Source organism: Panthera tigris, chromosome C1 (assembly GCF_018350195.1).
Source record: "Panthera tigris isolate Pti1 chromosome C1, P.tigris_Pti1_mat1.1, whole genome shotgun sequence".
Classification (NCBI taxonomy): Eukaryota; Metazoa; Chordata; class Mammalia; order Carnivora; family Felidae; genus Panthera; species Panthera tigris.
In genome coordinates, this window is record NC_056667.1 from 17,616,983 (window position 1) to 17,630,233 (window position 13,251).

At 46.6% G+C, this 13,251-nt stretch overlaps 1 protein-coding gene across 1 annotated transcript; it reads right to left on the reverse strand.

Annotated features, from left to right (window-relative positions):
- Nucleotides 1–2,182: 2,182 nt before the first annotated feature.
- Nucleotides 2,183–12,701, reverse strand: CNR2 (cannabinoid receptor 2). Its single transcript, XM_007083688.3, has 2 exons — nucleotides 12,264–12,701; nucleotides 2,183–4,816 (listed from the first exon to the last, which is right to left on the reverse strand). The coding sequence occupies exon 2, from the start codon at nucleotides 4,769–4,771 to the stop codon at nucleotides 3,689–3,691; it is 1,083 nt and encodes a 360-aa protein (XP_007083750.2). The 5' UTR covers nucleotides 4,772–4,816; nucleotides 12,264–12,701; the 3' UTR covers nucleotides 2,183–3,688.
- Between the last annotated feature and the right edge of the window lie 550 nt (nucleotides 12,702–13,251).

Genomic DNA, 13,251 nt, shown 5'->3' on the forward strand with positions numbered 1-13,251 from the left:
CCTGTGTTGACAAAACCAAGCACTTCCTCATTCAAGGAGTGATAAGGAAATACAGTGGTGTTGCTGATTGAACAGCTAGTTTATCTTCTGTGTGTCTTTCTCTGCAAGATTATGGTAACATAGTGCCCAGAACAGTAAGCATGGACCACCTCGAGAAACCTAACCCAACCCATTTGCACACATCTTGTAGTGATCAGAGAGAGTAATGGGCTCTGACGTTATGGAACTTATCTTGGGGAAGGTAAAATGGAACACTGTGACCTTCACGTCTCCTTATTCTTCTCACCAAAATGTAAATCTGCAGGGACAGGTAGGTGAGAGGCATGGTGACGGTGTGGACAAAACCGGAAGTTGGGAGACCTGCATTTTTGGCACTGGGTATCACCTTGTTGGCTCTTCTTGGGCAAGTCTCGTCCACTGTCTAGGTCCGTTCTCTCATCTCCATAATAAGGAGAGTTCTCAGTGAAATCCACGGACCCCTTTCCCCACTTGCTCTCCTCCTCCATAAACTCGAGTTCTTTACTTAGAGCAGAAATTGAGCGTGAATGCGAAAAGAGAGAGGTAGGAAGTGTGGAAGTGCAAATGATTTTTAAACTCCAGTTTCATTCGTTAAACAATAAATATTTGCTGAGTGTCAATTTATGCCAGGCACTTGGGGCATTTTCTTTGCTAAAATGAGAGCAGACCCCACGAATGATTAAAGAAAGGCATGCCCAAACTTTAAGGAATCACAAGTTCACCTTAAAAAAATCATGCCAGGATGCCTGGATGGTTCAGTCAGTTAAGCATCCGACTTCAGCTCAGGTCATGAGCTCACAGTTCGTGAGTTCGAGCCCCACGTTGGGCTCTGTGCTGCTGGCTCAGAGCCTGGAGCCCGCTTTGGATTCTCCCTCTCTCTCTCTTTTTCTCTCTCTCTCTCTCTGCCCCTCCCCCACTCGTGCTCTGTCTCTCTCTCTCAAAAATAAATAAACATTTTTTAAAAATTAAAAAAAAATCATTCCATGTCTTTGCCTTACAAAAAGATAGGCATCTGGGTTAAAAGAAAGTTTGATTTTCCAAAATGGTTTTCAGGGGCAGTTTAGTCCCACAAGTATTGACCAGCCCTCTTAAGACTCTATGCTGGGTTGTCAGGGAGCACTGGGGATCAGGAGGTGAACGTGTAGCTCATCTCATGGGGGGAGACTAGCCAGTGACTGCCATTTAACACAGTCCATGATCTGGGCTGTAACAGAGGGGTAGGATTTGTCCTTGGGGGTTGTACTGAAATGAATAATGGCCACCCCCAAACTTCATGTACACTCGGAACCAGTGAATGTTTCCTTATTTGAAAATAGCCTTTGTAGATGTCATTTGTTAAATTATGATGAAGTCATACTGGATTAGGATGTGCCTTTAATTCAATGATTGGTGTCCTTAAAAGAAGATGCCGGGAGAGGTGGGGAGGGGAGGGCCATATGAAGACGGAGGCAGAGATTGGAGTTCTGTTGCCACAAGCCAAAGAACATCAGGAACTCCCAGAAGTGGGAAGAAGCCAGGAAGGATACTGTCCTTGAACCTCTGGAAGGAACATGGCCCTGCTGATGCCTTGATTTTGGACTGTAGCTTCCGGAACTGTGAAATAATGAATTTCTGTTGTTTTAAGCCACTCAGTTTGTGGAAAATTGTTACAGGAAATTAACACAGGGCATACAATGAAGTGCAGTGAGAAATAATGGTGAGTTAAGAAAGCAACAATCTGATGTTACAGAAATTGAGTATTATTCCTCATTGACAGAATTTGGCTGAACTAAGCCAAAAGGTTAGTGGGAAAGGGTTGGAAACCCCAGTTTGGGGTACATATCGGCACTGTGACCTCAGGCAAGTGATTTTGCCTCTTCGATAGTTCCTTATCCATAAAACAAGGATCTTAAGACCCTCATGGTCAGGTTATTATGAGGACTAAATGAAATATCTCATTTGAAAGCACTCATCCTGGTGTGTGGCACATAGTAAAGACTCAATAAAAACCTTGGGGCGCCTGGGTGGCTCAGTCGGTTGGGCGTCCAACTTCGGCTCAGGTCACGATCTCACGGTCCGTGAGTTCGAGCCCCGCGTCGGGCTCTGGGCTGATGGCTCAGAGCCTGGAGCCTGCTTCCAATTCTGTGTCTCCCTCTCTCTCTGCCCCTCCCCCGTTCGTGCTCTGTCTCTCTCTGTCTCAAAAATAAATAAACGTTAAAAAAAAAAATTTAAAAAAAACCAGCTGACATTTATGACCAACCTAAAGTTGTCTCAGTTAGTCCCTTTCCTTTGACTAATGAGTTCCTTCATTGTACCACCAGTAATTATCTTCGTTAGTGGCTGTCTTTCCCACCAGAGTGTAAAATGTAAGTCCTTTTAGGTGGGGGCAGAGTCTCATTTATGGCTGCACACAGGACCTAGCACGAAGCCTGGCACGTATTTGTGAGATGGGTGCATGAATGAATGAATGAATGAATGAATAGTGGACACCTTGTCTTGTAAACATTAAATGAAGACATCTTTAAACAATATCTTTCCTTTTACTCTGTCTGTGGTCCCACATAACTGCATTAGAATGCCTCTGTAATCTTCCCCACCAACAATAATTTCTCTTGCCTGTTTTAAGCTTCTTTGGTAGGAACGCAGCTTCCCTGATATGTAAAATATGGGTGTCCTGGAATCTTCGGAAGCATGGGGCTGTGTTCTTGCTGGCGATAACAGACTGTGGGATGTCAGTCCCATGCCTGGCACATAGGAAGGGAATTTCCCCCTCCTCTCACTTGCCCTGTTTATTTTTTGCTGTAGGGGTGTGGAAGAGACAAAGGGGCCGAATTGAGGGACAGCGGAGAACAATTTGGGAGTTTATGAAATCCTAGTGAATGTCTTTCTTTTTCTTGGAGCTGTATTAGATTGGGGCACTGCTTGCTTCCAGGGGAACCAAACCATCAAATAGGACTTCACAGGGTCAATAAAATGCTCTGAAAATTCTGTGTCTTGCACAGTGCCAGCCTCCCCTGTATCCCCGGGACCTAGGTCACAGTGGCTGTGAGTGGAGATTCTCAGGATGTCAAGTGGGGCCATTGCCCTAATAGCAAGATTCCCTGAGCTGGAGGCTTGTCAATTACCTATGAAAGAGGTGGATCAACCCCCTTGAGCCTCATCATATCAAAGTTTTTCGTCCTCAGTAGGAAAGGATGACCAGAAAGTGGGGTCTTTCATAGCCTTAGAGCCAAGGAGGCCCTGACAATTAAGCAAGAACAGGGTTGGCCAGCCATCCCATCCGATACTTTGAGATCCCAGGAAAAGAATCCATTCTTCTTCCCAGATGTCCTCCAAGTCCCTTGTTGCTGAGCCTGAAGGCTCCATCTGGCTGCGGTCTCTGTGGTCTCGGGAGGACGCAAGCACTAAGCCATCTTGTTGGGGAGGTTCTCCTAACCTGACGAGCACTGAGCCTGCCCAGGCCTCTGGCCCACGTTGCCACTCCTCACAGGGCCTAGCTCTCCAACAGTCTGTGTGCAAATAGGCGTGGCCAGGCTACCTGCCAAGGGTGGGTGCCATCAGTCATCGGTGAAAAGGGGTAAGTGTCCAGGCCCCTGGGGCTGGCTCAAGTAAGACAATAGGGTCAAGGTTGCTCTCTCTCCTCCAGGGAGTGAAATGATTGGCTCAGCTTGTTGAACTGTGAGAGGCCTCATCAGCAATCAGAGCAGTATAGTCCTCTGGAATCTGGCCACGGGGTGATTTTCACATCAGCCTCTGTCTCAGTAACTGAGGACCTCGGGACTTCTTTGCTTCCTTCAAGCCCACGTCTCCTCAGATGCTTCCTCCAGTGGGCCAGGCAGCGGTGGGCAGAGGAGCGGATCTCCCCACTCCTCAGGGCATAGATAATGGGGTTGACCATGGAGTTGACAAGGCAGAGCAAGGAGCAGAAGGCGAAGACCTTCTTGACCTGGTCGCTTAGGGTGGCGGTCAGGCTGTAGACCATGAGGGCCAGCACTGGGAACCAGCAGATGAAAAGCACAGCCAGCACCACCCCCAGGGTCTTGGCCAACCTCACATCCAACCTCATCCGTGCCATTCCTGGCACCTGCCTGTCCTGGTGTTCAGCCAAGCTGGCTACATGCTGATGGGCCTTCCAGAGGACGTGCCCGTACGTGTAGATGATGCCAAAGAAGAGGAAGGCAATGAACAGGAGCCAGCCCAGCAGATAGTCATTGGGAATCAGGGGGAAAAGCTCAGAGCAGGGACTGGGACAGCAGGTCCATCCCATAAGGGGCAGGTAGGAGACAAATGCTGAGAGGACCCACATGATGCCCAGGGTTGCCAGCGCCCTCCCACGGGTGAGTAGGGCTTTGTATGTGGGTGGGTAGCACAGACAGAGGTAGCGGTCAATGGCGGTCAGCAGTAGGCTGCCTACAGAGGCTGTGAAGGTAATGGTCACGCTGCCAATCTTCAGCAGGAAGACAGCCTTAGAGTCCACGCCGTGGAAGACGTGGAAATTGACAAAGTTGCAAGCAAAGATCACGCTGGCCAGGAAGTCAGCCACAGCCAAGCTGCTGATGAACAGATACGAAGGCTTCCTGCGGAGCCGGTGGGAGGACAGGATCAGGTAGAGCACAGCCAGGTTCTCCAGGGCGCTTAGCAGGGCCAGGGAGGTGCACAGCACCGCAATAGCGATCCTCTGGGAAGCGTTCAGGACCATGTACTCTTTCATGGGGTTGAAATCCAAGCCATCCTTGCAGCCATTGGCCGCCTCCATCACCCAGCGTCTCTCCATGAGGCGGGTCCCTTGGCTCCTGCCGGGCTTGCCAAGAAGCCTTTGCTGTAGTACAATGAGGGGAAGAAATGAGTCTTTCTCAATTAGCACAATAACGACTTCACACAATCACCGGCTCTAGCCACACCCTTTACCTGTGCGGATGGACCTTGCGTTGCCATAGCGATTTAGACCTTTCAACTTTTGAAAAAAATTTGTGTTTTGTTCCCCTGTATTTTGCCCTTGCTCTATCCCACTGGGTCACTAGGTCTGTACTGGTTGCTTTGCTTTAGGAGAGGTATGTGGGAATTCAAGAAGCAGAAGTGTCCTGCAAGGTTTTTGGTCTTTTGTTTTCAAAAAGACCAATCCTGAGACTTCCCTTTGAAAGTAAAAGAAATCTCCAAGCGTCAAAAACTGAGAGGAAATCAAAACCAAGAACAAAATGGAATCCAGAGTGATAAGGCAGGAGGGGATTTTTTCCATCGGCGTTTTGTTCGGTTTTGTTTTGTTTGCCGGTTTCGGTAAGTAAGATGCTGAAGTTTTAACAACAAAGATGAGTCTTTGGCCTCACGCCATTAGGGTTGCCAGATAAAATATAGGAATCCAGATAAACCTGAATGTCAGATAATGAATCATTTTTTAGTATAAGTATTCTAAATATTGAGAAAAACCGAACCAGGTTTCCCAAATATTATAGGGGACATCATTAGATATTACTAGAAAGCAGACTGGAAATTCCTCTAGAGAGATACACTTTCTAGCCAGGTGATCCAAGATTCCCACATGGAGAAGCCCATGGTGTTTGAGCTCACAATACAAAATTACAAAATACTTAAGAATCTATGGACAAGAGTTAACAGAAATGTCAGACAGTAGAATGAGACTTCCCAGGACTTTGTGTCATTCTTGGGAATACGTTTAATATAATTAAACAATAAGGGCTCAAAAACATGAGTACATAATGGGAGACTGTCTAGGCAGATTTAAAAACGAATCAAGTTGAATTTCTGGAACTGAAATATAAAGTCTTTGTAAAAAGAAACTCTTAAAGGCAGGTTAAAAAAACAGAACAGGGGCGCCTGGGTGGCTCAGTCAGTTAAGCGTCCGACTTCGGCTCAGGTCACGATCTCGCGGTCTGTGAGTTCGAGCCCCGCATCGGGCTCTGGGCTGATGGCTCAGAGCCTGGAGCCTGCTTCCATTTCTGTGTCTCCCTCTCTCTCTGCCCCTCCCCCGTTCATGCTCTGTCTCTCTCTGTCCCAAAAATAAATAAAAAACATTAAAAAAAAATTAAAAAACAAAAAACAAAAAAACCAGAACAGATTCGTTGGAAAGCACTGAACCCGAAAGTAGAGCTGAAGAGATTTCTTGAAACGTAGCACAAAGAGACAAAGAGATGGGACAGATAAAAGAGAAGTTAAGAGGCATGAAGGACTGAATGAAAAGTCGTATAATATATCTAATTGGAGTTTCAGAAGGGAAAAATAGAATTGAGGGTAGGCATTGGGGAGGCCAAAGAGGGAGGCAGATGGTGGAGAATCGTCCAGAATTCTCCTCAGATTCAGAAATCACAGTGAACTCTGAGCAGAATTTTATTTTATTTATTTTATTTTACAAGTATCTTTTTAACGTTTATTTATTTATGTTGAGAGAGAGAGAGAGACTTTGCGCGTGCATGCAGGTGGGGGAGAGGCAGAGAGAGGGAGAGAGAGAACCCCAGGCAGGCTCTGCACTGTCAGCACTGAGCCCTAGGCTCAAACTCACAAACCATGAGGTCATCATCACCTGAGCCGAAATTGGATGCTTACCTGACTGAGCCACCCAGGTTCCCCTGCACGCCCCAGCATAATTTTATTTAAAAAAAATTTTTTTTTAATGTTTATTTATTTTTGAGACAGAGACAGAGTATGAACAGGGGAGGTTCCGAGAGAGAGGGAGACACAGAATCTGAAACAGGCTCCAGGCTCTGAGCTGTCAGCACAGAGCCCGACGCGGGGCTCGAACTCACGGACCGTGAGATCATGACCTGAGCCGAAGTCAGACGCTTAACCGACTGAGCCACCCAGGTGCCCCCCAGCATAATTTTAAAAACAAACTCATTCAACATTCACATATATCATAATTAAACTTCCGAACACCAAAGACAGAGAAAAAATTAAAAGCAATCAGAGGGAAAGGACACAATACCTGCAAATGAATCATAATTACATTTAAAAGCTGATTTTCCAAAAGCAACAATAGATGCCAGAAGAAAGAGGTGGGAGGGAGGTAACTAAACTACAACTCAAAATAAATAAATAGAAGTAGACGTATCTAGTAACAGACCTTTACTGAAAGAACATTTAAACGATGTGCCATCACCAGAAAGAAATTTTTCATAGAGGAAAGAATAGGAAGGCAAGAAGGAACTGTGAACAAATAAATTGCTAAATGTATGTGTAAATAAAAACAACAGTTTGTATACAACACTAATAAGAATGCTGATGATCAGTTTGGAGGGCATAAAGAAAAAATGGAAGCAAAATTGTGAATGACAGTAACACAAGCCAAGAAAGAGAAAGAGTGGAAGCTTTATTTAGGAAGTGAGTAAAGGCATTGATCTACTTCAGGATTTTAAAAATCAAGCATCATCTCCTACCTGGTTGACTTTGATAGTTTACTAACTGGGCTTCTGGAGTGATCCTTTTAAAATATGTCAGAGGGTGCTAACTCATTGTCTGAAACTTTGTATAGGACCCATTCCATTTGGTGTAAAAGCCAAGGTACTTACAATGGCCTAAAGGGCTTTATGTGTTCTGGCCCTATTATCTCTAATATCATGCTTTCCTTGGTCAACCAGCTTTAGCCACACTGGATGCCTGAGGTGTCTAACCTCCTGCCACAGGACGTTTGCACTGGCTGTTCCCTCTATCTGAGCACACTGTCCCTAGATATATGCTTGACTTAGTCGCTCACCTTCTTCAAGTCTTGGCTCGAGTTTTACCTTTTCAATGACATCTTTCTTACCACTCTATTTAATACTGTAACTCACACCAACCTCCTGCTCTTCTGGTCCCCCTCCCTGTGCTCTATGTTTTATTTTTTCCCATATCACTTACCACTTTCTAACACACACTTTACCCTACATAACTTATCTATGTATTATGTTTTATTGTTTATTGTCTGTTGTTCCACTAGAATTTAAGCTCCATGAGGTCAAGGAGCTATTTTGTTCACTCATATAAGGTCTTAGAATAGTATCTGGTACATAATAGGTACTCAATAAATATTGTGGACTTGAAGTGAAGTGAAATTGAATAATGACTGACTTTAGCATTCCTTTCTCAGAAATTGATAGATTAAATTGACAACATACTAATTAATAGAATGTATAATATTTGAACATTCAATGAACAACCTTGATCCAATAGTTAATATGGATGGGCACCTGGCTGTCTCAGTTGGTAGTACATGCGACTCTTGATCTCAGGGTTGTGAGTTCAAGCCCCACGTTGGGTGTAGAGATTACTTAAAAATAAAATTAAAAAATAGTCATATATGGAACTCAGCACCCAAGAATTAGAGAATATACACTGTTTTCAAGCAACATTTACCAAAACTGGATAAGTCTTAGGTGAAAAGTAAATTTTAACAAATTTAAAATAATCTGTAACATACAAACCATGTTCTCTGACCATAGTGCAATTTATTAAGAACTTAAAAAAATATAACTAACAAACTTCATAGTACGAAGCTTTAAAAACACTTTTGAAGGGGCACCTGGGTGGCTCAGTCGGTTAAGCGTCCGACTTCGGCTCGGGTCATGATCTCGCGGTCCGTGAGTTCAAGCCCCGCGTCGGGCTCTGTTCTGACAGCTCAGAGCCTGGAGCCTGTTTCAGATTCTGTGTCTCCCTCTCTCTCTCTGACCCTCCCCTGTTCATGCTCTGTCTCTCTGTGTCTCAAAAATAAATAAATGTTAAAAAAAATTATTAAAAAAACCCACTTCTGAATAATTCTTGGGTCAAGAAATCATAAAGGGAGTCCGAAAATACTTAGAATTGTAACATTAAAATTCGTGGGATGCATCTGAGCAGCACCGAAAAGGAAATCTATAGCCCCACATGCTCATAGTGGAAAAGGAAAAAAAATGTGCTAACCATCACAAAATTAGAAAAGGGACAACAACATAAATACAAAGAAGGCAGAAGACAACTCAGAAGAGCAGAAATTAATTACATAGGAAACTAATGGAGCCTGGAAAAGACTGAGGCTAGTTTTTTGAAAAGGTGATAAAATAGGCAACCCTCAGGAAAGATTTTTTTTTTAATGTTTATTTATTTTTTTTATTTGTGAGAGAGAGAGAGCACAAGTGGGGAAGGGGCAGAGAAAGAACGGGAAGGAAGATCCCAAGTGAGCTCCGTGGTGACAGCACAGAGCCCTGTATGGGGCGCAAACTCACGAACCGTGAGATCGTGACCTGAGCCGAAGTCAGACACTTAACCTTGCCTGAGCCACCCAGGTGCCCCTTCAGGGAAGATTTCTGAAGAAAAAAGGAGAGAAAAATAATGGTGTGAAAGAGAAATGGTCAATGATCCTTTGTTGTTGACATTGTTGCTATTGTTTTTGGTCAATGATCCTTTGAAAAGATGTTTAACCTCGATAACGGCCACAGATATGTAAGTTTCGCTCCAAGCAGGTTGGTAAAAACTTAAATCTGAGAGGGGCGCCTGGGTGGCTCAGGTCACGACCCCAGTTCGTGAGATGGAGCCCTGAAACTTGCTCTGCACTGACAGTGCGGAGCCAGCTTGGGATTCTCTCTCTCTCTCTTTCTCTCTCTGCCCTTCCCCCACTTGCATGCTCTCTCTCTCGCTCTCTCTCTCTCTCTCAAAATAAATAAATAAACTTAAAAAAAAATTAAACCTGATGATACTGAGCAGACCAACAAGAATTTTCAGCACCGCGACGGGGGTGTAAGCTGGCACAACCACCGTGGAGAGCAGTTTGGCAAAATCTGGCAAAGTTGATGTGCCCCTGCCCTTGAATGCACCACCTTCTCTCCCGGGAATATGCTCCTGAGGGACACCGACACGTGTGACCGAGGAGACAGCAACAAGGATGTTTACTTACCTCTCCTGTTTCTATGTATTTACTTATTTTAAAAAAATGTTAATGTTTGTTTTTGAGAGAGACAGAGAGAGAGAGGGAGAGAGCAAGCAGGGGAGGGGCAGAGAGAGGGGGAAACACAGAATCCGAAGCAGGTTCCAGGCTCCGAGCTGTCCGCACAGAGCCCGAGGCAGGGCTCGAACTCACGAGCTGTGAGATCATGAGCCAAAGTTGGATGCTCCACCCACTGAGCCATCCAGGCGCCCCCTTACTTATTTTTTAAATGACATGTGGCTCACGTGAAGCCTTCGCGGGATGGCGCTGGCCCACGCCAGCATGCTGTGCTGCGAGTGGACGCCCAGGCAGGGCAGGGCACAGCGCCCAGCAGCCACGGCTGGCAGTCCTATCCGGCTCAGCTGCTCCACCAGAAGCCCCACTGGTTCCCAGATAGCTCTGCTTTCTTGCACCTCTGCCCACACCTTCGCCCCAGGGTTCCCTTTTCTGGCTCACCTTCCTTCTTTTCCTTCCTTCTGGACTCATCTTTCGCCCCGTGAAGGCTTCCTCGATCCCCCATCGCTCTGGAAGCTCCCAGCCTTACTCTGCTTATGCTGTAACCAGTTCTGCACTAGGCTTTTCTCCGACCGGAGGAATAACCACACTAACCAACATTTGTATGGGACTGAAATTCTACAAAGTAATTTGCCACCATCCACTTCACACACCTTGACAATATAAAGATTATGGTTATTGTTCTTGCGTAGATAAAGTGGGCTCAGAGATGTTAAACCACTTGGCGGAGGTCCCACAGCTTGGCAAGGTCAGGGGCTGGGCTTTCGTTATTTCTGGGTCTTTTAGTGCCTTGCACAACGCCTGCCATCTACACAGTAGGTGCTCAAAAACTCCCTAATGAATGAACCCCATTTGCCTCAAGTGGAGTGGACCCCAAGGAAGAATGTGAGGGGGAGGGGAGCACATCCTGTAGGTTAAAATTCCAGCAGGGTGGCCTTGTTGAAGATACCGAATGCCTCAGTCTTCCCATTTCTCATCTGTAAAATGGGTTTTGTGAGGCTTTAAGTACATTAATATACTATCTGAAAGTGCTTCTGCTGCTGCTGCTGCTGAGCATCTTCCAATGGGGATAACTCACCTACTCCATGAGGTTCTTAAGAATAACATGCCAGGGGGCGCCTGGGTGGCTCAGTCAGTTGAGCGTCGGACTCTTGGTTTCCGCTCAGGTCATGATCTCACAGTTCATGAGTTCGAGCCCTGCATCGGGCTCTGTGCCGATGGTGCAGAGCCTGCTTGGGATTCTCTCTCTCTCCCTCTCTCTCTGCCCTTCCCACGTCTCTCTCTCTCCAAAATAAATAAATAAACTTAAAAAAAATAATAACATGCTTGGCACATCACAAGAGCTTGATAAATGTTAACCCTTATAATCCAGGTTAAAAATTAAAAAAAAAAATTTTTTTTTTAACGTTTATTTATTTTTGAGACAGAGAGAGACAGAGCATGAACAGGGGAGGGGCAGAGAGAGAGGGAGACACAGAATCTGAAACAGGCTCCAGGCTCTGAGCGGTCAGCACAGAGCCTGACGCGGGGCTCGAACCCACGGACCGTGAGATCATGACCTGAGCCGAAGTCGGACGCCCAACCGACCGAGCCACCCAGGCGCCCCAATTTTTATTTATTTTTGAGAGAGAGACAGAGCGTGAGATGAAGAAAGCAGAGAGAGAGGGAGACACAGAATCTGAAACAGTTTCGGGCTCTGAGCTGTCAGCACAGAGCCGGACACGGGACTTGAACTCGTGAACTCTGAGATCATGACCTGAGCCGAAGTTGGACGCTCATCTGACTGAGCCACCCAGGCGCCGCTACGGCTTCAAAAATTTTAAGACAGCAGAATAATTTTTACAATTGATGGAACCCCTATTCGTAAGTCAGGTAAAATCTGAGCTCACGTCACTGGTAGCCTCTCTTCAAGGCAACCCGAGGAACGTCGGAAACCTCTCGTCTAATCCAGCTCCATCATTTTACCGTTAAGAAAATAGTCCAAGGGTGGGGATACAATCCCTGAGGTCGCCCAGCAAAAGAGCAGCAGACCTGAAACTAGACTTCACATCCCCCCAAATCACAAGACAAGACTCTTGTTCTGTAGGCGCAGAGGTGACCCTACCGACAGAAGTGTTTCCCTGAGACGTACAGTTTGCTGAATGTCGCCAAAGTCACATCTGAGCTGAGACAGGAAATGGTGCTGGCCGAGTTCTCAGCCCTGGTCATGAATGAGTGACAGACAGTGCAAACCTTTCTCGGTTCCCACGTCCCCACCCTGTCACTTCTGGAAGCTTCCTCCCTGCACCCTGCGGCCCCAGCCAAACTCCCCTCTCCCTGAATTTCCCTGGGAAAACGGTCCCCTTCCCACCAGAGCATGGCTTACCCCACGCAGCGTCCAGCCTAGAAGAGGGATGCCGGAGAGGTGGCTGCCGGCATTCTATGCTGCCCCCAGGTCTGGCGTGGACACTGACCTGTGGTGGTGTCCAAATTCGGCAAGGTCAGGAAATGCAGGCCCTTAGAGGGAGGGCCTGACAAGACAACATCCGACGGCAACAGGATGCACAAAGCAACAGGAAACCCAGCTCCCTGTCTGGTTTCCCGGTGGGCGGATAGAAATACCTTCTGGAGTCAGAGCATCTGGCTCCCGGACGGGCCTGCCTCCAGGGCGAGGACTGGTCTGAATGCCTGGCACGGGGAGAGGCCCAGCGTGGGCTGCGCGACAGAGGTGGAACCGTTCCACCTCTGCCTTGTCTCATCATGTGACTCCGGGCAAGTCCCTTCGACTTTCTGAGCCCCTTTTCTCAGTTACTTATTTTCTTGAATGTTTACTTATTTATTTTGAGAGAGAGCGAGCGAGACAGAGGACAGGGGAAGGGGCAGAGAGAGAGAGAGGAAGAGAGAGAATCCCAAGCAGGCTCTGCGATGTCAGTGCAGAGCTCGAGCCCACGAGCCCGTGAGACCATGACCTGAGCTGTCATCAAGAGTCGGCCGCTCCACCGACGGAGTCTCCCGGGCGCCCCCCATCCCCTTTTCTCATTTACGAAACGGCAGTGACAATACCTGTCCCATTCTCCTTGGAAAAACCAATTGGTTGATGACCTCCACCATGGCTTTTGAAGCCAGTGAGCTGTGATGGGGGTAGCCATCTTTTCAAAGTGTGTGTAAGACTTTATGTCTGTACATTTTTTAGGGGAAAGCGTTCATATTTTTTTAAATTATTTTTTTTTTGCATTTATTTATTTTTAAGAGACAGAGAGAGACAGCAGGAGCAGGGGAGGGGCAGAGAGAGAGGGAGACACAGAATCCGGAGCAGGATCCAGGCTCCGAGCTGTCAGCAGAGAGCCCGACACAGGGCTCGAACCCACGAACTG